At 45.8% G+C, this 24918-nt stretch overlaps 1 protein-coding gene across 1 annotated transcript in view; it reads left to right on the top strand.

Annotated features, from left to right (window-relative positions):
- The window catches only part of PAPPA (pregnancy-associated plasma protein A, pappalysin 1), a gene marked incomplete at its 5' end in the record, with an annotated part of 150569 nt that overhangs the window by 49938 nt on the left and 75713 nt on the right, over window positions 1-24918 (top strand). Inside the window, 2 exons of the mRNA XM_010086512.1 lie at window positions 15313-15441; window positions 17027-17118. Of these exons, the coding sequence (XP_010084814.1) occupies window positions 15313-15441; window positions 17027-17118 (221 nt within the window). The remainder of the gene's footprint in view (window positions 1-15312; window positions 15442-17026; window positions 17119-24918) is intronic.

Genomic DNA, 24918 nt, shown 5'->3' with positions numbered 1-24918 from the left:
AAACCCTCTAGTCTAGCTGGCCTGACATTGTGTCTTTCCAGGGACTATAGGGAAAATCCTGCCAGGGAGCTGCAATGAGATGCTTGGAAAGCTAAAATGAAGTTTTTAGTCACTGAGTAAGGAGTCAAGCACACAGATTCTTAAGCCTTTGTAGTTGGTTTTGATTTAAGATTTTGGCATGTGTTTGAAATCTTGAAGAGTGGGGTGATTTTATTTTTTTTAATCCTACTATGCATGTGTGCACAGCACTGCTCCATGTCCTCTGGTGATGGGGGTCATGGAGATTCACGGGCTGATGCTGTGTCCAGGCTGCTGCTGGGCCATACCTTGAGACACAGTAAACTCCCCAAAACTCTGCGTGGGGATGTGGTTATGCGGTAGAGGCAAAGGCGGGATGAATTTTCCATTAGCACCTTGTTAGTCACAGTCCTTATACTCTGTGAGCAGGAAGGAGGGAAGGTGCATTAGGGGAGGCAGGGACAGAGGGGTTGCTCCTATGTACATATATATGTGCAGAGGTAAATTAAATCTCTCTTGACCTGTTCTCATCTGCCTGTTTGTCTCATAGTGTACAGCTGGAATTCAGCATATCTGTGCAACCAGACTTCGCAGCCCCTTTATCTCCCTGTAAGCCCCAAGCCAGTTACCCCTCCTTTATGCTTTTGCATGTTTTCCATATTAAATAAAATGACCCCCCCACATGTTCTACGGAAGGTTATTTTGAAGGCAATCCTGTATCTTTACTCTTTCATCCTCTGACCTTGATCTTCACTTGCTCTTTTTCTCCCAAAGAAAATATTTGCTTGCACTGTTATGTGTGAGCAAGATCCTTTCCCCAGGTGTGGCGATGCTGAAAGAAAAATTAATTTCTCCTACCTTCTTCCCGTCAAAGAGAGGGAACTTCTCTTTAAGCTGAGAGGAGAGGCAGCCTTTAATGGATAGCCCTTGCCTAGTCAGCACTGGGTGCTCCACAGAGGAGAGTAAATAACTAGAACAGTGGAAACCTTTTATTAAGAAATGCAAAATAATGCCAGACCTTCTGTTCTCAAGCTGGATGTTAATCTCAGCTCTTGGCTCAAGCTGAGGCTAACAATCATTTCTAAGGGACAGGACCTTACCCTTGGACCTTCCAGAAGCCAGGCAAGATACACTCAATTCCACTGAGCGTGATCAGCCAGAATTGTGGGTATCTGTGATACAAAGTGGGAGTCAGAGCCTAAGAAGAGAGCCGAAAGCTAAATAAATCAGGGGGGTAAAAAAGAGGTCAGGCCAGGTGCAGCGCAGAACTGCTGAGTCTTTACACCGCAGCGAGAGATAAGGAGCCTCATCTGCAAATCTCAAAGTCTCAGCTCACAGTTTAATCCAAAGTTCAGGTTGTGCGCTTACATGGAGGGTCTCACTCTGGCTGTTCTCTAGAAATAATGTGTGAGATAGTCACAACGGTGAACGTGGTAATTGTTTTGCCCTTACTGTTGTGCGGTTACGCTCACATCGTTGCAGGTGGAAAGTAATTGTTGCTGTTGCATTCATTTATAGCAAGCACTGATTTTTTAAGAGCTTAGTGAGAATACCTACAACCAGAAGCTCTCCTGAGAGTGTCACAGGTACAGTTAGGTGTCAGTCCTGTGGGGACCATCTGGGGTGAGCAGCCCATGTTCCCCATTGCTCTCCCAGTAGCCAGATTTGTCAGCAGTGAGCATCCGCTGTGCTGGTGAGATCTGCACTCACCCTTCTGGCTGGCCAAGCTGGGAGATGCCGAGGTTAGCTTTGGAAAGCTGTCAGAATAACTGGAAAAGTTTATTAGAATCAGAACTTTTCCCAACTTTCTGCCACAGGCTTCGTAGGGAACCTCAAAACCTGGTTGACAGTGATGGATTGGGTCATCTTTGTGATGTTAACCTGGAGACTTTTTTCAAGATAAAGGCATTGACTGAAATAACCTTAGAAAGCATCCCAGCATGAAGCCCTGGTGTGAGTTTTGGTTTTGCAGAGTTGAACAGCACTGAGAAGCAAGCATGCTGTCCTGTGATATATTAATCTGAGCCATTCCTGCACTGCTAGAGTGTTAGTACCTAGGTGACACATAGAGATACTGCATTAATATGCAAAAAAGAAAGAAAAAAAAGAGACTGAGCAAGAAACCTGCATTTTCTTATGCAGCGAATATGTTTTCGTTCTCAGTTTTTGGCTATTTTACACCTATATTCTATAGATAAAACTTTTATTTTGCTTGTTTGGTTGGAAGGGACTGTATGTTGGAAGGGACATCATATGCATTCAGCAGTTGTTTGAGTAAGTACAATATTTTCAAATATTTTGTTGGAATCAGGAGTTCCATTCAGCACTAAGCTTGTAAACTCCGTCTCATTTACTGTGTTTTAACTCCACGCCGAAGATGATGGAGGGCAGATCTCACTAGGGCTTCTTGGAGTGATTGCAGAATGACTGAGAAATCATCATCATCACCAAGATCGCAGGTAGCTGCAGGGCTGCTGTGAGTCCTTAGCAGTTCATGTACTTTAGCATTGTGCTTTATCTAAAACAATTGTTTGTTACAAAATTTGTGTTCTCAATGCATTGGCCATTTGTTACTGCTGTCTGGTCAGAAGGGCGTGTGACAAGTGACTTGTCAGAAACCGCAGATGATGAGTAGTTCTTAGAATGTATGTGAAATATTTGGTAAATTCCTACAACAATGAACAAGCAGAGAGGCTGGAGAATCAGCAGTGGCTGTTCATAATGAGCAATAATTCTCTACAGCCCATTATTGGTGTGCTTTTTAGCCCCTGAGCTCAATAGGAAGACTGCTTGTACATGACACAGGCCCAGCTGAACTGGGCTGGAATAATATGAATATCACAATTATGATAGGTAAACCTAGGTCCTTGCTGAATGCAATACTCTAAATTTCGTGGCAACATCTGTCCTTATTATGGCATTCCTTCCTTCATCTTGAAGATCTATTTCTCTATTTTCTGAAGATCTACCAGCCAGAGGAATGTATGATCTAAAGCAGCTGAAATGAATTGCCAGATCCATCTGTCATGAAGATAATTAACACCATATTTCCACCCAAACAAGATACAGATCGCGGGGTGGATGTTCTCCTGACACCAAATGCTAAAGCCAATATTATCACCATTCCCTGCTCACCCCTCCTCCACAGTTACCATGCCAAACCTCTCTTGATATGCCAGGAAATACTGGGGAGTATCTCAGATAGGACTGAAATGTAAAGAAAGCACTTTACATGCCCAGATTTATCTGCAAGAGCTGCTTATGTTGTCTGTGCGATATCGGCATGCTACACATCTGGCTTCTCAACAGGCTTTAGAACTCTATATGGTATTCCAGATGTCCTTGTGCACGAATACTTACATAGCTCCCCTGGAAATGCCTTGGCTTGATGCGTGCAGGGACCTCATATGCTTTTTTTGTGTGTGGATACATCCCACTGATGGTTCATAGTTATCTTGCAATTGAATAAATAAAACCAACTGCTTCTTCCCCTCTCACTTGCAATGAAGATGTTGGAGCTTACTCCAAATGTCTTGATCCTACATGCATAATATTGTCTTATACCAACATATGCACCATTTTGAGACATCCAGTCCTTTAAATTAGTCATTTCTGCATTATAACTCCATTCTTATCTGCATTGACTTAGCCTGTTCACCAATTCTGTATTGTCTGTGGATTCCTAGAGTTTTGGGGTTCATATCGTTATTTGCGGGAAATGTTTGTTAGTTAACCTTAAAGTGGAGACTGAAAGACAAATTTCCATTCAAATTTCTCTTTCAGGCCAATCTATTACAGCTACTAGAAGTAAGTGTGAAATAGTGTCATCTCTTGTTGAGTCTCTAAGTATTTGATGCCTGCTCTCACACCCAGCAGCACCAGAGACCTGCCGTCATTAATAGCATTGTCTGTGTCTAGGGGGTTTCTTTCCCATAATTACATAATTCTCCATATTATTTCTCTCTAGTAATATATTAAGAGATCCCTATCTATATCCATATGAAAGTTTACAGCTCATCTCCACTAAAAACACTTTTATGAAGCTTCAACATGAAAAGATTTACTCTTGTTCACATTTTCTTGCTCATTGCCAAGAGCTTCCCTATCGTTAGTTTGCAGTGCTGTACGGGCAAAGCTATTTTGAGCTTTCCCAAGATGCAAACACCTTTTTGTCTCCCCAGGTTTCTCTTACCCCTGTAATTTCCAGTTTCAGGTACAGTACTAGAACTGCTAATTCTTACCTAGTTTTTCATCCCGAGTCCCTGCATGAAGGAGCAAACACTTCGGTTGTTCCTCTCTGTCCCCAGGTTCCCAGCAGGGTTGGTGGCCGTGCTGTCACTGCTTGAAAGACTCTACGTGTCAGGGAAGAGCTTTGGGTGTATTGAAGAGGCCTGTGGTCAGTTGTGAAATTCAATATTTGGCTTGTGTATGATAGTGTAGCAGTCCCGGAGCTCAGCAGAGGTGCTGGCGATCTGCTAGCATGCATCGTCCGCCTTTGTGCCTCTCTGAGGCCACATCTAGCCTTGGCTGTATTGTCACCTCCTTCCTCATGCAGCCAGCATTGATTGTCCTGTTTCTGCTTAATGAACCTGCACATTTCCCATGATGAAAGAACAGGAAAATACAGGATGATTGCCTACCCCACATCTTCCCTTCCAACAGTGGGAAACTGGTCATGAGCTCACCTGACCCCAGCAGCAGTGACGTGCTGGTAGAGAGGAGAGTCCTCCACCCAGCAGCATCTCCACCACCACCATTCTCCAGGGGAAATTCTTTCCTTTCCCCATCAGTGTGTCCTCGTCTCTGGTTGGCAGGGCAGTGGGGAGCTGGGACTGGGCAGGGAGGCAGCAGTGGTGACTGATTCTGCTCCCTGGGCCAGGTAGAAGCACGTACCTCTGCTTGATGCGGAGGGCTCAGTAAGCCAGGAAGAGGGGAGCTGCTCTGTTCCATCTACTGGTCCTGCATCTTTCCTTTGCATATGTTGTGCTGCTAAATACTGAGGTAGTGGTTGTTATTATTTATAGGTGCTAGTAGCGTGTCAGGCATTTTACAGAAGGAATACGCCAGGTGCCTTCTTTCAAAGAGCTCACAATTAAATGTTAGAGGCGAGCAGTGCTGCTGCTCTCAGGGATTATCCATCTCCACTTGGCTGATGTGACTTGACAGCTGGAAGCCACATTCCAATGGCTTTCCTTCTTGCTTTCTTCATTAAAGGTGCCAGGTTATCTTTGTGAAAGAAGAAAACCTGCTTCCTGACCCCACACACAGAACAGATGGAGCAATTTTTTCCCTTACCACCCTCTGGCAAATTGCCTTAACCCTGCCCTGGAGAAGAGAAAGAACAATTTGACGGTCTGTGCCCATTTAGTAGGCAGCTTTTCCGCTCAGCCTGTGCAAAGATGCCATTTGGTGCCAGCTGTAGTGATAGATTTGTGATTCTTCGCTGTTGCGGTTTCTTATGTAACGCTGTAACTATAGCTGGCACTTGACAAAATCCGCGGCTCCCGTTCTGGCTCGGCCGCACATGATGCAAGAATGAGGTAGGAAGGGCGGGTTTCTATCTTTATGGGTTTGTGATCCTCAGGCAGGGCAGCCCAGAGGAAGAATTTTTTTAGCCTGGGTCTGACTTTGAAGGGTGAGATTGCTCCAAATGATCCCCAGCTACCTCTGTCAAAGAAATGCCTTGAGAGCATGGGAAGAGCCAGGGAAGAGGGATTGCCCCATTTGTGGGATGATCTTTTGCTTCGGGATCGTCTCTGCTCCAGAGACTTGGGACTCCCCAAGGACTGCTGCTGCATTGTATTCACGTCTCCATGTACCGCTTGGGTGATACACGGAGGCTGGAGAGAGATTAGACCTGCAGACTGCAACATATGCAAGTGTCCCTGAAAAAGTGAACATTAACTGCTGTCCGATGATTAACAAAATAGATACTATTAGAAATTGATATATTTAATCACTCCCAGCCAGGGTGGAATTTGAACTCGTGACCTAGAAGTAGTAGCAGAGTTTTCAGCCGCTGGGGGGGAAAAATAAAAATGAAGGTCAAACAGGACTTTTTCTGCTGGGCAAAATAATTTATTGCAGGTGAAACAGTCTCAGATACGTGGTAAATTAGGCTGTGCGTTATCTCGTGGATAATAATTTCTCTCTGATGTTTCCCTTCTTGTGTGCATCTTTATTTTGGGCTCTAAATAAGATAAGAAGTACCAGAAATCTCCCAGGAATAACAAATGCATTTTCTTTGCTTGATTGAGGAAAGAAATATTGGACAGACATGTGTTATGCAACAATTTAAAAATAACTCTCTTGTAAAACTTGGAGTGAGCCTCAAATACCGCAGAAGGAGCAGAAATGTGTTACCTACCTTTTTATCAGCAGTGTCAGCCAGTACAGCTTTTTTCAGCTACTTTGACTGAACTATTGGCCTGATCATTTCCTGGGCATTTTATTTTAATGTCTTTTCCTAGGAAATAAATTCCAAGTCCCTGTTAAATTTGAAACTCCACTCAAACAGGCATGGATTTGAAAACAAAGCTGCAGTAACACTAAAATAACCTGTGCTGTCCTTGATGCCTTGTTGGATACAGCAACAGACAGGACAGAAGCCCTTTAGGTGGATCACTGCATGGCGTGAAACGCACGGAGCACGCTGTGGACCCAGAGCACCCATCATGGGATTGCTGCACCCAGGCTGGATCTTAGTCTTTGTGGCCAGGATCTTCTGGAACGTATAGTGACACTGAGTATCTCTGGGCTGATGTCCCAATTCCAGCATTTTCCTGGCGCTTTTTTTGTGATACGAGGGGCAAGGTGGAAATAAAGCTCATTCTTCTCTGCAAATTGTACCCCAGGGAGGGTGCCCAGAATTGAGCACCCCAAATTATCAGCTGCTACTAAAAATACTGGCCCTGAGAGCTCAGTACAGTAAATGAGATCAATTATTCACAGTGGTACGGATTTTTTTTTTTTTTTTTTGAAATGTAAGACCAGTTGCAGATGTAATGACAATAGAGGAAATTAGCTCATGATGGGATTTTAGAAAGAGGCTAGTGGAAATATGTTCAGTAATGTTCAGTTATTAAACCATTAAGGATCCCACTGGAGACCAGCTAGTAGGATTTCTCATAATCTGAAGCGGTTTAAGGCAAAACACAGAGCCCCTAAGGAGGGAAATGACAAAATGTTCCTTTGGAATAGTCACCTCATCTCCTCGCCCATCTCTGTGCTCTGCTCCGAGGCGTGCGTGACGGCACATCCATCTCTCTCACGCACACGCACGTGTACTTCCAGGCTCCCTCCGGAGTGCCACAGCCCCCGTGCCCTTACCCTCCAAAGCGGCGTTTCGGTGAGGAGGGATGGTAGAGGTGAAACCAGAGAAAACTGCAAACATCTGTGTTCGCTTGGGGCCCAGCCTAAGCCTTACTGAAAACGCACATAATAACTTCCACTGGCTTCAGGAGCCTTCGGATCAGGCGCTGCGAGCGACTGCTCCCATGGCTGGTTACCATTTTGGTGGGATTACACGGAAACGGGAGGGTATTAAGTTCTGAAAGTCAGGTCTTGGCTCAGACCTGTTGAAAGGAAATCCTAGAGGTCAGGTCTAGATTCGGAGAAGCTGAAGAACGTTATTCTGCCAAGTTGATGACCCTAAATTGGGAAGAGCCTTCTGCCCACAGGGAGAGCTGAACCCAGTGGATCGGCACAGGGCTGAAGTGCTCCCAGCCCCAGCGATGAACAATCGACATCCAGAAGCTGAGGGGAGGTTGTTGGGCTCCCAGACCCTGTACGGGGTGTGCATCAGGTACTTCTCCTGCAGCATGGTCCCAACGGGCACTGGAGCCTGTGCGGATGCTGCCACTGGCAGTCCTGCATGGAGGAGCCGCGGCACAACTGGGATGTCGTTAACGGTGTGAGTAATGAGGCAGAGCTCATCGAGAGGCACGATGCAACAGGCAAGGGTTCGCCAGTGACGATGATGGCCTTTAAAGCAATTAACCTGTCCTAACCTGCCTGCCGGGCGCGTTACTGGTTTCTCCCTGCCACGCCGGTACAGCAGAGCTCTGTCCTCGGGTGCTGGGTACTGGCACCGTTCCCTTGACATCAGCAGAGAAGTGCTGGCTTCCACTGGCTGGAAATGGGGCTTCTGCGTGTCACGTCCCAGATCTTTCCTTCCTCAGTCGAAACACAGCTGCCTTCCCTCTGGTCATGGCCTCATCGGAACATCGTGTTGAGAAGCACTCCCGTCTCAGCTCAGGGTCTGCTCGCAGTGGTGAAGAAACTAACACAACAGATTTTCCCCCCTCCTTCCCTGCTTCTAATAGCAACCAGGTGCTCTGACACTTAACCTGTGCGCTGCCGTGAAATTGCCTGTCTCGTGCAAACACCCATGCCAGGCCCTGGGCCACTAGTATTTACTTTATCCCGGGATTTGTAACCCAACCTCATTTAGATCCTCCATTTGTGTCATCCACGTTAAAAATTCATAATTTTTGTTGTTGTTGTTTTTAAACATGGAAGTAGAAAATTATCTGTTAACTTTTTTTTTTTTTTTGAAAAAAAACCCAAGAAATATCTTTAAGGACTCGTCTGCAAACTTTGTTTTTTATTAAATGTGCTACTGTGTTTTAAATTGGTACCAGGGCAAATACTTGGACAATTATATCAGTCTGCTGGAGTTAATCAGTTGCATATACATCTATATATTTGCTGCTTAAAAAGCGTATGGATCTTGCGTGAAGGACAGAAGAGAGCAGTCTGTGTAAAAAACAAATGTTCAAAACCAAATGTTTGAGGTCCTAGCCAGGACCCGGATTTCAGAGTAGAGATGCTACAGCCAGGTGTGGAGTCCTGCATAAGGGTATCCTGCGCAGGCAGGAGCTGGTCTGAGCAGCAAATGCCCACGTTTGCAACTCAGAGGAACAGGCAAGCAGCTGAGTTGCAATGGTTTAAACCTGGAGTATTTTGCTGAGTTCTCTAAAGTTACTTCAGATTTACACCAGCGTGAGAGCAGAGCTGTGCACTAATTGCCTGGTTTGATTTTGTGGTGGTTATGAGAGATGGTGGTGATGACTTTGGTTCATAGAAGTATTTAGTGGAGAAAAGGATATTTTCCTTTTACGAATAGATTGGATTCCTCAACCTTTGACTTTAGTCTCAAATACGTGGGGTATCCTGATACTGCATATGTGGCTAAGATGGGGTTTTAGGTGTAACTAGAGACACCTTCCTCATACAGTCAGGGCCGAAAGCTGAGTTTGGGCATTGTCTTGATGCCACGGCTTTGGATGGTGAGACTCTGGGCATCAGAGAGCAGAGCCAGCTGATGGTACAAGAAATACCCCACAGAGTATTCAGCTGAGATTGTCTGTTCAGGGCATTGGCTGCTCTGTCATTCTTCCTTGGAAATACCCAGTTCAGGTTTAAGCTGGGTTTGGGAGCAGAAATCCACCAGCCAGGCCCCACTCTCCCATCCAGCCTATGAATGTTCATTTAATATTCCAACTCCCCTGTTTTGATTTGCTTGTAAAGAAAAAAAGCTGGAGGGCACAGAGCAAGCCCACCACCTCTGTTGGGACCTATCTCATCGTGGGCAAAGAGAAAAGCCTCTCCAAGGCTGCTTCCTCGGCATTGATGTCTTCTGAGTCAGGCCAGTGTCTGAGAGAGAGGCAGGAGAGTTGTTTTGAGGCCTTTGCACATGCCCCGTCGCTGGGCTTATCCAAACAGTGGGAGGTCGGACTACAGCTGAAAAAACAGCCCGTCGCAAGAGCTCGGGATTTTTGACGTCCTTCATTTGTTTACAGCATCTCGCCCCTCCTCTCTCCTGCCTACAGAGCTGGACAGGAATTCTCTTCATTATCTTCTGCCGTGCTTCTCATGCCATTTTTATTAAAAGAAAGAAAGGCAAGGCGAGGGGGAGCATGTACAAGAGAGGAGATAAAGGAAGAAAATGTCAACGCAGGAAGAAGGATGGTCGTTGGGGAGCAAATCTATTTGGGTTGTCCTAAAGCGACCTCATCCCCTGGGTTACACTTTGTTGATTGCTTTTGTAGCACCCAAGGATAGGGGAGCCTGCAAACGCTGTGGTGGCATTATTGAGAGATAAACCCCAGTTCAGTGGCCCACTCTCTAGGTAGCAATGAAGAGAGCTGTGGTGGCTCCTCCGATGTAGAAGCACCGAGCCTTGGTTCCGGGCCCAGGACAGGGAGCTCTCGGCATGTCTGAGTGGTGCAGTGCTTCTTCACTGAGTCAGTGGATATTTGGGGTGTTGCTCTGTAAATGGTGTTGGGATTTTCGGTGGCTGTGAGCAGCATGTGAGGAACCAACTGGACAGCTCCAGGCTGCTGAGGATGGGACAGGAGATGGCGTAGACCTTTGGCTCTTCCATGCATGGTTGTATTCAGCCCACCTTGAGCAGCTGATCCAAAGTGTTGCAACAAGTGGAGATGTGGGTTGCTCCTGTTGGCCTCCTGGTTGCCAGCAGGTTTCCTGTTTTGCTCGGCAGGCTTCCTTACTAGGGAGAAGAGCAAAGGCGATGGTATTAGAGGGAGACGGGGACAGTGCTGGCAGACTCCTTCTGGGCTGCGGAGAGCTGTCCAGGAAACGTTGTCTTTTGGAGCAAGAGTTTGGTGGTTATTTAAGGTGAAAGAAAGATGGGTCCTTCATGAGGATGCTTGAGGTGCAGAATTTGCCTGTTTCACATGACACTGCTTCTGACAGTCCTAATTTAATTGGGGATGCCCAAGACCTTGTCTTGTCCTTAAATAACAGGAATGCTCTCTGCTTTCATTGCTTTCTGGCCGTTCATGTTTTCATAAGGCAGAAGCTGGGATCAGCCTGAAGGATATTTTCAATTTTGTTGGAAACAAGTCTTTGCTGTATAAAAAAAACCCCTCCCTGCTGTTATTTGTAGTAGGAAAAACATATATGCTATTGTAGTAGGGAGAGAGGTGTGGGATATTTGCTTTCCCTCGGTGCTTTCCCTGCGTCTCGAGTGCCGCGCTGTGTCCCCCGATGCTGCAGCCCTGCAGTGGGCACAGAGCAGGAGCGGCTGGGGCAGGGTCAGCCCTGGCAGGTCTGCTGGCACTCAAGGACACACGTGTTGCTTCTGTACATCCAATGATCCTTTAAACCCACCTTGGTCTGAGTAGGAAACTACTTCCCAGAGGTATAATTTTTCCTGTAAGTTTTCCAGGAACACCCAAACCGAAAGCAGAGGTTCCTTGCCTGGGGGTCGCAGCAAGATTAACTCAACTGCCCAGCCTCCCCAGTAAAAACAGGAAAAAGAATTAGAGGGTTTGATATTTCTGACCCTGGATCCGTCACTCGCCACAGCAGACAGGAAAGTTGCCCTCGTGGTATTTCACACGGCACGTCCTAATTCCCCCTCTAAGCAGAGGGCTTGAGTCATTGCTTTTTAATAAGACTGCCTCCCCACAGGCGGAAGCTGCAGCGATCAATGCGGCTTACTCAGTTCTCGAAAAGGTCATTAAAAGACCATAGATATAAATTTAAAAGAGTGTTTGTTCACATCCTTAACGTTAAAGATGTTCTTCTGTCTCACTTCCTTAAGTAGCATCGTACGAAGCCGGCGTGTGTTGGACCTGCCTGACAGCCGAGCGGAAAGAGCACAGTACCGCTGTTAGCGTGCCATCAGCTCCGAGGGAAGGCGAGAGAGAAAATAAATGGTCAAAAATCACACTTTTATCACCACTTGGAGCAGAGCTTGTTTTGCTGACATCTCCAGATAGTCTGTAATATCGACCTTGATGCCTCAGAACTATATAGGAGAGAATAAAATCTTTTTCTGTTTTTTTTTTTTTTTTTTTTTTTTTCTCCCCTTCGTTCCTGTATTCCTTCCTCCCTCCCGCGCTATGGTACTGCACGTATTGTCCCTTTAGCAGCTATATTTTTCCAAAATGTGGGTACTGTGAAGGAATGCTAAAACTCTCAGTTGCTGCCGATATGATACATTTAACAGTTCGGGAGGATATAAGTATCTCAGATTCCAGTTGTAGAGATGTGAAATGCCACATCCAGCTCCATCAGGTTTTTGCCACTAGTTGCATCAGGCCAGGGTGAACTGAAAGAGTGATGGCTTGTGTTCGGGTTTCTAAGGTGGCTTCCTGGTGCTCCAGTCCAGGCACATCTCCAGCTCTGACTGCGTGATACTGGAGGGCACCCCTGGAGCACCCGTGCCCCATTTCTGATCTCCTCTGTTGGAGCTGCCCCAGCGTGTGACAGCCTGGGGCTCCTCTGCCGCTCCCCAGGTTGTATGGCTCCGGGTTGCTCTTGGCTGGGCTGTCCAAGAGGGGAGCTGGGGTCAGGATGGGGAGGACTGGAGAGCTGGCTCCTGGACCTCATGTTGCTTTACAGTGACTATATGTCTCCAGGCATTTTTTTTCCCTTTCTCTGTGTTATGACCTAAGACCAGGATATTGTGTTCATAGCTCATGGGGTATCGTGAGCATAAATAACTTCATAGCTGTTTTGTACCCAGGCTGTGTAGGAGTAAGGGAAGCCAGGCTGTACCAATACCTAAATGCACGTGTAAGAAGTCAGATATTTTGCTCGCCTTCTTTTTTTGGAGAAGAAATGTCTTTTTTTTTTTTTTCTCCTGTCATTTGCCTGTTGAGACATATCACTTCTTCAAGAGCTTTCCTTTTCTGAGCAGCCGGCTGTGGTTCAAAATCTCCCCTCACCAGCGTGTAGCAGGTGACAAGATTAGACCAAAGCCAGCAGTCAGTCTTCTCTGATGCCCACAGGTTCCTCTCCCCATACGAGGTTTTGCATTCACAACCCATACAGTTAAACGTGCCAGAGTTCTCCCCACCTAATAGCTCTCATTTCCAGTTTTCTGTCCTATTCACTCACATGCACATTCATCTCCAGTCACCTAATAATTCATAAACACCAGATTCTCTCCCGTGCTTAATTTACTACGACTTCTTCCATTGCGTTCTGCCAACTTCCCACCCTGTACATAAACAAATTTGAACTTTTCCTGTTTCCCCTTTGCTTACATGTACACACAGGCAGAGACAAACGCTCCCACCTACTAAAACACGCTGGCAGAGGCACGCATGCCACTGTGCGCCGACTGCCTGCCCATCACCTGTGGGTATCGGAGGAAATCACGGGCAAAATTGGAATCTGCAAACTACTATTTTGCACTCACATATGTGATCTCAGCACATCAGAAAGCAGCATGGATTTATTTATTTTGTAGCTGTTAGAGCTGCCCCAACTGTTCATTTGTTAACAGAATGGAACCTTTTTTGTGGTTAGCAGATCCCCAGTGACGAAATCCACATTTCTGCAAGTATACTTGTTAATCTTAAATATTTCACGACTCGTTTTGAGGAAAGAACTTGAGAAATAACTGCTCTTTAATAATCAAAGCTTGCCTCCGCTTTGATTTCATCAGTACATATCAGAAACTTCCTGTCTTAGTAAGTGGATTTATCCGGGAGTAAAATCTAGAGGAAGCACTCAGTATCATACATCAGTGTGTGTTTGGCCACTTAAGTTATTTCCTATATTTTTTTTTTTTTCAAAACAGTTGCTTTAAACAGGTCCCAAGAGCAGAAGTTTGAAAATTTTCACTTTGATTGAATAAACACTGATACTGATATCTGGGTAGATGTCTCCCCAATCTGTAGGTGAATTAAAATAGTGTTAAATTAAGTTTATTTAATTAAAATAGTGTTTAAAACCCTGAAATACAGCTAATAAGAGCTGCAGAGTTCTGCCGACAGGCGTGTGGTAAGGAAGCAATGAGAAAGCCAGTTGTGTTGTGTTTTTGTTGCGCTGAGTTTCACTCTCCATCTCAAGGGTGGTAACAAATGACCAAATCCCCCTGCTGTCCGTGCGCAATTCCTTCGATGACAGTTATTTCGCAGGCATAGCATCCATGAGAAACGGCTTCGTTGTAAAATATAACGTGTGATATGGGAGTTGAAGTCATGCTTGTTAGTTTAATGAATGTTGTAAGGAGATACTTCATGAACTTGAAGATGTCAGTAACTGCAGTCCATTGATACCTACTTCAGTGGGTTTGTCGCTCTGCGTAGCAGATACATCTCTCCGTTGTGCACACCTCATTAATCCAGGCTTTTTGACCGGGTTCCTGTGACAAAAAGCCGTGTATGTTACTGTCAGTAATTGGGGCAATATGAGTGAGTAAGCAGAGGAGCGGTGTGGGTTAGGAAGGAGCTGGGGTGCATTATGGGCTCTGCAATTAGCCTGATTGATGACTTTGAACAAATCGTTTTGCCTTTGCCACTCTGTGGCTTTACAAATCGGCACAATGAGCATAACGGTAATGAGTTTCTTTGTGGAACATTTTGAGTTCTGATAATGTAAAAGACATTGTAAAAGAGCTAAATGTTTATATTAGGCTCTTTATTATTTCTGTATTGCACATAAAAAATTATTCCTCATTTAGAGATGCACAGGATTTAGGTAATTATGGCTTTGCATAAATATGTAAGAGTTTGCTAATTCTTTCTGTAAATATTTCAGCGCTAATACCGTGATGCAGTGCTGTGCTGTGGATCCTAGTTTTTGTGCTGTCCTTTTTAACTCTATTGTTTCAATACCTCTGTGCAAAGTGGATAACTTATTTATCTCTCACTGAAACATCCCCAGTCCAATTCTGTCTTGAATCAATAGGCAAATTCCCACTGGCTCCAGCTACCGTTGGATTGTGCTCAGGGCTGTCGGGGAATTCATCAGTGTTTGCAGGGTATTTGAAGTTCCTTAAATGAACTATGCCCCAAACTTGCCAGTAACGCTGTCCCTGCCGTGGAGAGGCAGGAGCAGAAGTGCTCAGAGGCTGAGCACAGTGAAGCCCGGGGCTGGTTTCTCGAATGCTGCAGTGCAATCGACTGTTGGCAATGCTGTTATCATTTCCCCTGCACGTGAGGAGGGTTGATAGGCCGGCATGGTGTCAGTGCAATGCCATCCCTATAGCGGGTATAGACGTAAGTAGCAGCACTCTGAACTGTGTGATTTTCATCAGCAAATAGTTTAGCTGTCAAACAGTCCAGAGCCGCACCTATTTCAGCGCTGTGCAGAAATCGGGCGTGGATGTAGGTAGCACTGTTGTGCTCCCAAGAAAAAGACACTCAACCAAAAATTCATCCCATCAAAATGAGGTAGGAATATTCTGAGGACCTGATTGAACTAAAACTTGCTTTTTCGGCAGTGAAGCTCCATTTCAGCACCTCCTTCTATGCCCTTTGCTGCTGCCTTTGTTGTACTGATCAGTTAATGTTTCCGCTTGTCTTGCAGGGAGCTGAGCAATAGGACCACGTACACGTACCAGGTCGTCATTGTTTCCGGGACGGAGGAGAGCGAGCCTTCCCCTGAGCTTGTGTACATCTCTGGAAGTGGATACTGTGGAGACGGGATTATCCAAGTGTAAGTCTGGAGTGAGCAAACAGATAGATCTGGGCACATCTACTCAGCCAGAATCCGAGACTAGAAAGGAATTGATGACCTCTGATGTCTCCTCAGTTTAGGCTGGCTCTCATCTATTGCTAATGACTCATGTGCTTGATGATTACCAGGATGATGACATTTAATTGGAACTTAGGCTCTGCTATCCTGGCACCAGTAGATACAGACAGAGATACAGATAATGGAGCCCAGGCAGCAGGATCGATAGGAAAGTGCGCTCTATGCTGTTTGTGCTGTTTGTTTGTCTATCCCTATCTTGATGGGTGTATATGACATTTCCTATATGGAGCTGGAGTAAGTGATGGAAAAAATTTCAAGTCTTTGATGCTGTCGTTACGGGGTAAAACCCCTTTCACACTCTGGGACGGGTTCCTGGTGCTACCTCTTGTGTGACTGAGCACTGGAGCTGGGCTGCATTTGGAGGAGATGGATTTGGCCGAGAGGGAGAGTGCTGGGAATTGCATGTTCTCAGTGAGCTCCTCCCTCTCACCGGCTGCCAGTCCTCAGACCACTGAAAATCTAAAACAACCATTCACAACTACCTTAGGGTTTATTCTTTTGCTTAAGGTTGGCTCTTAAGGCCACCTGCTTCAAAGCTTCCTGGCATTTGATAATTTAATTATTTAAATGACGGAAGTAACAACAAGCAAGTGCTTAATCTAGCCAGTATTATTTTATTGAAATAATGCTGATCAGCAATCACACAGTACGACTCTGTCAGATGATACACCTGGCAGCAAGTATTTGCAGGATGAAGCCCAACAGGCAGGGAAATCAAAGAGAACAATCAAACGACATATGAATCCAGGGCAGTCTTGGAGAGAGAGGTGGAGAAGGATTAATTTTGCTTTCCATAACTTTTCTCCTACTGTTATGTTTGCACATTCCTCAACCATCACTTGTGGCTTTGCAGCAAGCGTCGAACAATAGCTGAGCTGCCTCAGGAGCGAGCAGGAACCAGCCCGTGTCCCAGCTTGGTTGGTGGTGGCCCCACTTGCAGCTGTGGCAGCCGCTTCTGGGCGGTGGCAGCCGCTTCTGGGGCTGGGTCACGCTCTTCTCCCCATGCGGGCTGGCGCAAGGCAGGACCCCGTCCACAATACTACCTGCTCCCTGGTGACTGCTCTCCTCCCTGTGCTGTCACCTGGAATAGCCTAGCACCAGGCTTTATGCCTTGTTATTCCCATGCTGGAGTCACAGTCTGAACCTTCCAGGTTTAGTACAAAGAGTTTCAGAGACTCCTGATCTCTTTTCCCCCACCTGCTGAGCTGCAGCCTCACCAGCTCTGAAGGAAGCTTCTCATATCCTCATCGGGGAACAGAAAGTGGAATCCATGTGTGCAGGAGAGAAGTGGCCAGGCAAGCTTGTGAACCAGGAATGATGAAAGTCAGGGCTGGAGGAGGAAGGGAGAGGTATTTTAAGGGTCAGCACATAAAGGTGCTGTACTGGATTTCAGGACTGTGGGGGTCTGCAGAGGGTTTGCAGCAATCATTGGGATGATGCTGTTTGCCATCTGACTCCTCTTTGCATGTGTGTTCCCTGCCTACAGAGACTTGGGGGAAGAATGCGATGATATGAATAAGATCAACGGTGATGGCTGCTCCCTCTTCTGCCTGCAGGAGTTATCCTTTAATTGCATCGGTAAGTCTGGCCCAGAGCCCTTCCACTCGTGGCGGGCGACTCTACACAGAGTGCAAGGAAAAAATCAACAGTATTTGCAGCATTTCCAGCTGAAGAGTTGTCACGGGAGAGGGAAAAAAAAGGTGGAATTTGTAGGTTTGAAAGGCGAACATATCTTCCCAGCTTCTGGTCATTTTGATGGGAAATTGGTTCTGCTGGCTTTGAAACAGCCCAGGACTTGGGGCTAAGTCAGCCATTGTGGGACTGATCCCAAGCCCATTGAAGTCAGTGGGTGGTTTTCCACTGGCTTCAATAGGCTTTAGATCTGGCTACGTGAGAAGACATGAACTGATTTTTTTTTTTTTTCTGGTAAACAGGAGGAGGAGTGAAAGGGGAAGGGACTGAGACCCAGAAGCAAGTCCAGCTGAGGTCACACCTCCTTTGAGTTGCAAATCGATATCTGAGGATCAAAGGTCTAGCTAATCCCCTTTTTCAGAGGTGAAAACTACTTAATCAGATTTCATTTGCAAGCCTGGTTTGCTCTGATTAGCAAAACCTGTAAGCACAATGGCCGGAAGATGCTCGAGCTATCGGGGATAGCAGGGCTGCGGTTGTGAGCTTTACATATTTATTAAACTCTCTAGGAATGCTGGAGGCAGAGAAGGGAAAGGGAGACCAATTTACCCTGCACCTTCTGTGGGGTAGCCCTGCATTATGGGATTGCATTTCCCAAACAGGGCTGAGGTCTGGGGAAGGATGAAACGTGCAGAGATTCTGAAACCAAAGTTAATGTTTATAAGGGGTCGGCTTTTTCTCAAGAGATCCATGAGATTCCTTATCTGGAGTGACCAAGCAAATACTCTGTCCCATCTAGTGTTCTCATGCCTTCAGCTCAGGGTATCCATCCTAAGCAGATAACTAATGTCGGCAAGACTGAAATTTGTTCTTTTTGGCAAGTGGATGATTATTTCTTGTGCCTGGAGCAACGTATGAAGGACCTCACAGGCACCATGGTTCCCTTGGGTGGTACGCTGGGGACTGCTTGTCTCGTCGCAATGGCTACGTTTGTACTTCAGCATCCCAGGCTGCGGGAGCTGAGGCCTGATTTGGTGATGTTGTTATTTACATATTTACATATGTAAATTGCTCTATTGAAATCTGAGGGTGTTTATGGTGGAGGCTAATTGTGACTATTGGTGGTCTTGAAGTGACGTTTGTGTTTCACGTAACTTGCTGCGTTAGAGCCTCAAGCACCGAAAGATATTAGTCATAATATTTTGAAAGTGAGATAAACACTTTATGCAAATGTTTTGGGTTCTCCGAAAGTCAGGCCTAGTACAAGGCTGGTGCCAGCAAGGGTTGGGGTTGGAGCTGTACAGTTGCATCTTCATCACCCTGCTCAGCAGTGAGTCTGAGCTCCTTGGTCCAGGTTTTTGACCACATCCCAGAATTACACTGGGATGTGACCCAGGTCCTCCCCTGTGTGCACTGGTTCTCAAGGAACCTGGGTTGTGTGGGCTGGGCAGCAGCTGCAACATGCTCCAGATAAGCCCATGGACAGGGGTAAGAGTGGGGTGTCCCCAGCCCTGGAGCACACAGCGATGTCCTGCCAGGGGAGCGCAGGAGCCTTCTTCGTGCCTGGGTATGTATTCCTCTTCGGTATCAGCAACAGGGCTGGTGAAGAGTGGGGGAAAAACCTGTCTGACAGCGATGTGATTAGAAAATGAAGCAACTAAAACATACACACAGATTTTTCTACACCGTTACGGAGGAAGTGACTTTTCAGATTTGCTTGTGTTGAAAATAAAAGGGGAATTCCCAGAGGTAAAAAGTTGTTTGTTCTTTATGGGCTTTGGAAGTTTGTGGTTTTGCGCAGATCCTGGCTTACAAAAGCGAATCAAATAAAATTCAGTTGTTTGGGAAATACTGAATATGGGGACTCAGGTGAATCAAAGTAGCTGGATCAGTGGAAAGGTGCACGGACCCAGACCTTGTAGATGTTTTGTTGCTTGACTCTACAGTTGTGGTGGTGCAACTGGTGTGGCAGTGGTGGCCTCAGCGCGTGCTGGGTCTGCGAGGGTAGACCATCGGCTGCTGTTTTGGGGCAAACTGCCTTTGTCAAGTCCCTAGGACAGGTTCAGAGAAGGTGATACCTGTGAAACTGGCCCTGTTGGCCTGGACCACCAAGAATTAGAATATTAAAGAGCTAGAGAGAAACTGCTGGCTAGTCTTTCAAATGAACAGCACTGGTTTGTATTCTGTTTTAGTGTATCAAGCATTAAAATCTCACAATAAAACATAAAGATGTTGGGGAAGCGAGTGACTGTACATATTGCAGAATGAATAATAATTAAAAAGAGCAGAAACTCAGCATTCTCCATAATCTAATAATATCAGACTGGATCCCCTGCCTTTAGCCAAACATTAGTCGTCCCTGAGGCTGCTGGGGTGTTTTCTTGGAAAACACAGAATGCTTGGGTCCCTGCTTGAGTAGCACAGAAAAATAAGCGTAATTTATTTCCATGTTTACAAGGCTAACACATGTTATAATCCTGTAGGACAACAAGTAATTATTTCAAACAGTGTTATTTTTGCAGTGACGTTCTTGTCGTATTATGTAGCTTTTAAGAGCCCCGGGAATCCCTCCTCTTCACCAAAGAATTCCGAGAGCCTCAAACACATGTTCAGAGGCTTTGCTGAATTGGGGGCCTCAGGGTTTGATCTTGCAAATCCTTCCTTCCAGGCACGGTTCTGAACTACCACAAGGCATTCTTTAGACTTCAGCAAATCTAACCACAACAGGGAATGCAATGCTTGGCACAAATTGTCTGCAGGATCGGGTCCCACACGGCTGAAAATAATCACTAAGTGTCTTGTTTGCAAAGGCAGGGCCGGAGGAGGGAGGTTTGATAGCAAAACGCAAGCAGGCTGCTTCTTTCCGAAGGAGAGACCGTGGAAGTCACCTCACTTGGTAGAGGAGCAATACAGCAGAGCCTGCAAACACTGCCAGGCTTTAGATGTAGAGCCCTGAATCACAGACTAATTCAGGCTGGAAGGGGTTTCTGGAGGTCTCGGGTCCAGGAAGGGCCAATTTGAAAGTTAGATCTAGATTTGAATTTGAGCATGTTGCTCAGGGTCATGTCTGGGTGCATTTGGACATCTCCAAGGATGGAGGCAGCCTGTTTGCAGGTGTCCCCCTGCCTCTCTTGCTCCCTTTGCATTTTAGGATCGTGAGGTTTATGGGGTTCTTTAATTGGTCCAACTTCCCTTGGAATAAATGGCACAAGGCTCTCAAGACACTTTGCGCTAGTGCCTGTAATAAAATTAGACTTTTTTTTCCCTCTCGGTTTTGTTTTCCCTCCTCCTTTCCTCTCTAATCAGATAACAGTGGATCAATCTGCTCTGCCACAGGAGGAGGGGCGTGGGGGAAGGCAGGAGGGAGGCAGGGAGGAAAACTGTGTGGTCTTACTGTCAGGCTGTCCTGGCCTTCTCCGAACACAAAGCCGAGTAACAGAAAACAGATAAGATTAATAGCGTTTTCTTCCTGCAACATGCTGAAGAGCGACAGTGAGATTAATTAATTAATTAATGGAAGCATCTGGCAGTACTCCTTTTTTTAAGTTCTGCTGTACGCTCACCTTTCCCCATCCTCAAATTTATCGTCTCTACTTTTTCTTACCCCTTTGCGTCGCAGATTTTGCATATTTTATCTCCTCCGCGTAGAATTTGGTCCCACGGGGAAAGTTTCACTTTGCCTTTTGATTTGTGAGAGCCAAGTGGATCAAAGTCGTGTCCGCTGTGATGGATGCACCCCTCTCCTACCTCTTGGCTGCTTTTCTTTCACCTTGCTCTTGATTACTCCCGGGAGAACTGATTTTTGCGATTACAGCGGATCTCAGCCAAGTTCAAGCCAACGTGTCCTGTGTGAAACAAGCCCCAGTCGTAAGAGTTATGATTTGCAGTGTGGGAACCCAGAGCTTTCTAACACTTGATCCATTCCCACCGGACCAGTGAGAAATGGGTGTCTAACAAGCAGCTGAGCACCTTGTCCTTGGTATGCACTCTCCCCCACACAAACGTCCTACACATGCGTTGAGATATATGTGCGGACATTGAGAAAGGGCGATGCTTTCATTTGCATTCCTTTTGTCGAGTGTGATGTGCATTATGCATTGATTTAGCTCGCTGGCGCTGAAGAAAGAGGAGGATATAATAAAAAAGATGCAGAGATCAATAAAAAAGAAGGGAGGGGGAGAGAAAGTAATATGAAAAGAGATGGGTGAAGGCTGATAGACACATTGAAACACAGCTGGGAAGTCGCTTCAGAACTTCTATCTACCCTTAAGTTTGTCTTGGTAATTTATGGGGTTTTCAGTCGCATCTTATTGGTGTTGTTATTGCTAGACTTTATCTCCTTTGCTTGTAAGGGACTCTTCGCTGAAGCCTTTTTGCAGCAAAACAGGGCAACGCTTCCGCTGACTTCCACACGAGCGGTCCCACCGAAGAACCTGAATGTTTCGGGTTAGGCACACATCTCCGTGGTTTGTTGAATCGGGGCCTCAGGGATGTAAAATATAAAGAAAAAGCACAGAGTGGAAGAAAAGAGAAAACAAATGTATCTAGCTCTTGAATTTACCACCGATTTCTGCATGCTTGAAGCATTAGTCACCAGTGGTGGTTCAGGGAGAAGTATGATTTTCATGTGACAGTGATCCTTAAACACCTTTTCTTTCCCTTCTGCTCAGCCTCAAATGTGTTTTTTTTTTGCTACCTTACAAATCTGGATCCATCCTTCTCCTCCTCAGAGGCCTCTCCCTCCAGCTGTGAGCCTTACCTTTGTGGGAGCTCTATCCTTTACCTCTCCCATTATCCATAAATTAAGCATAGCACTTTCCCCTAATCTTATTGTTTGGCGGGCTGCATTGCATTCAGGGAAATGATTAATATTCATGAGCTTGCTATCTCTGTTTGGTGCATAATCCTCTAGGGAAATTGCAGTGTTAAATGAGTGACACAAACCTAATTTTATATGTCTTTTCTTTCCTTTCTTTCTTTTTTTTTTTTTTTCCTTTTTCTCCCTTTCTGACAGAGAAGTAATGTGCTTAAAATAAATTGATGGATGACCATCCATATTCATTGTGGGCATGCTTTGAGAGCACGCCGCGCTCCCATCCTCTCCCCCTCCCTTCCTCATACCCCTGCACAGGAACACAGCTTTGACTGCCGAAGCCGCGGCCCCACGCAGCAGCTAATGGCGATTTCGCCTTCTTTCACCACCAGTGAATAGGCCTTGGCTGACCCCGCCGAGGGCTTTCAGTAGAACAACAGCATGGGAGAGCCCGAGCCACCTTGCAAGAGAAACTCAGCATCTCCCAGGGCATCAATAAGATGAAAGCATTGACCAAGGTTTGTATTGCTGTCGATAAAGAAGCTGAGAATCTATAGCAGGATTTTGTAGCAAACAGCAATGAATTTACTGACCGGGGTTATTCAGATGGTGTTTGTGTGAATCCTTCAGCTTAAGGCAAATACTTTGAAGCTGACTGTTTCCTGCAGCTCCTGGGAGTGTGGCTACATGTTCTAAAATGTCTAAGCAGTCATTTGGCAAGTTAGTAATAACGGCACCATCATAAAGTCTCTTAAAGTGATTTTCAGACTGTCATTGTTAATAGTGCAATCTTAGGAGGGCCAGCTGAGCCACACAGCAGCGAGAGCAGGCCTCTCAGGCAGCGAAATACAAAGGACAGATGCTTTTTTGTGGGGGAGAATGTGGGCTGGAGTGGTATTTGCCTGCATTTTTCCCTAGGCCAGTGACTCCAGCCCAGCTCAATCCAGCTTTGGTTTTTAGGACAGAGCTACAATGAGAGTCCAACAGAATAATTACCCCTTGGCTTGTTGCATTACTCTCTGTGGATCAGAAAGGCTTCCTCAGCTGCTCACACTTTCCTCCTTAGAACATCCTCCATGACTCAACAACAACTTGCTGTGCTTAGCAGATGATGCCAAACACAAGACCTTCCTTTGCAATAACATCCAACCACTCACCCAAACAGGCAGTTTGTTTGCCGTGGTGAATGGCACCATTGGGTTTTTTCTCTTGGGCTCCTTCCCCAAGTGGGTGAGCCAGGTGTAGAGAAGGGCTTCTCATCGTGGTTGCTGCCTTATGTGGCAGAGGCTTCAAGATTTTCAGTTGACTTTCTTCCAAGTTGAGCTAGTAAGTCTGTGTAAGTCTGAGAAAATATCAAAATATTCTCAGCATGGCTTTTCTGATTTATCCAACCATCTAGGGAGCGAAAGAAGACAAGGTGGGAAGAGAATGCGTGTTGTAGTGCTTTTATAACGTGCCTGGTTGCCCAGGGTTGGGGGCAGGCCACGTTGGCTCCTGTTGGCTAGCCTCAGAGCGGATAAGGTCTTACTACCGCTGCCAGCGATGGAAAATATCCTTTTGCTTAAGTGACAAAGGCTCGTGTTCTTGGAGGTGAAATATCAAATTTCAGCGCTGGGCTCTGCGAGGGAGTTGTAATTGTATCTGTCTGCAGCATGCAGATCAATTGCATAATTATTGCGCTTCGACCGCTATATCATACCGATGAACCGAGTCACGCCAGACAAAGGACAAGCCCAGGAATGTATTTCCATGAAGCAGCTGAATTACTAGGGAGCCGTGCTCTGCAAATGCATTATGCCCACCTGCTCGGTTCAGGAGATGCTCAGACACGATTGTCATATTCTATGGAAAAAGCCTCCTGCGAGGCCCCTGGATGTTCCACATGAGATTGCAACACCCGCATCGTCTTCATTTCCAAGGTGTCTGTTTTATTTCATTGAAGGAAAACGTCACAATTTATTGATATGCAACTTTATTCGGAAAGCTCTGCCCAAGCTCTGTGTAATGGTTTTCCTCATCTCAAATCTGAGCATCCAGGAAGGAAAATAACTCTCAACTATTTTACTGTAGCAGGAAATATCTCTGTCTCTGGCTTCTTCAATATTAAAGAAGAGATTAGCAGATATCCTGGAAGCAGGCCATGTTATTCACTCTCTTCCCACTGAAGCCAAAGGTGAAACTCCTGTAGAAATAAATGGAGCAGGTTCTGCAATCGCTCAGCTGCCGGGTTCATGTGATCTGCAGTGGAATGATTTCTCTTTTTGTGATAGAAACCTCTGGATACATTTCTTCTCATCTGTGAACATAAACAGCAGTGCTGGAGATGCCGATTCAGTGACGCGGTGGTAAAATCCTGCTTCTGCAGAAGTTGCTGACTTCGGTGAGCCTGTGATTTGGCCCTCACTGTGTCTGCACACCTCTGGGCAGACTTTCCAGGGTTAAAACGCAAAGCTTGCTCTGTTCCAAGAATTTGTTACTTTGAGACAATACTTCTGCATTTTTGTCCCCCCTTTTTCTTTTTTCTTCTTTTTTTTTTTTTTTTTTTTTTGGACAAATAGTTATGTGGCATGAGGCCTGTTATGGTTGGAAACATCCCTAAGTAAACAGCTGAGCTTAAAAATGCTCCTCTTTTTTTTGTCTGGCCTTTTAAAAAAACAGTAGTTATTGCATAGAAGAAGACTATGCTGATGCCAGTCACTGTGTTCTAGCTGACAACAGGAAACTGCCCCAAGTGTCTGTCCCCAGCACTTTGACCATGCGGCTCGGACATTAAAAGCCTCGTTGGAGGATGTGCCCTGTGCCCTGAATTGGGTCTCTTTATTTCTTTTTTTTTTTTTTTCTTTTTTAATGAGGTGGAAGGCTGCCTATGACAGATAAGTGTATATCCTGCATGTCCGCTTCCTGATCCCTACCAGGCTTCATTCATTGCACCA

The sequence above is a fragment of the Pterocles gutturalis genome, unplaced genomic scaffold (assembly GCF_000699245.1).
Source record: "Pterocles gutturalis isolate BGI_N339 unplaced genomic scaffold, ASM69924v1 scaffold6356, whole genome shotgun sequence".
Classification (NCBI taxonomy): Eukaryota; Metazoa; Chordata; class Aves; order Pterocliformes; family Pteroclidae; genus Pterocles; species Pterocles gutturalis.
Note: the sequence above shows the minus strand (reverse complement) of the source record. Positions and strands in the feature narration are given on the sequence as shown.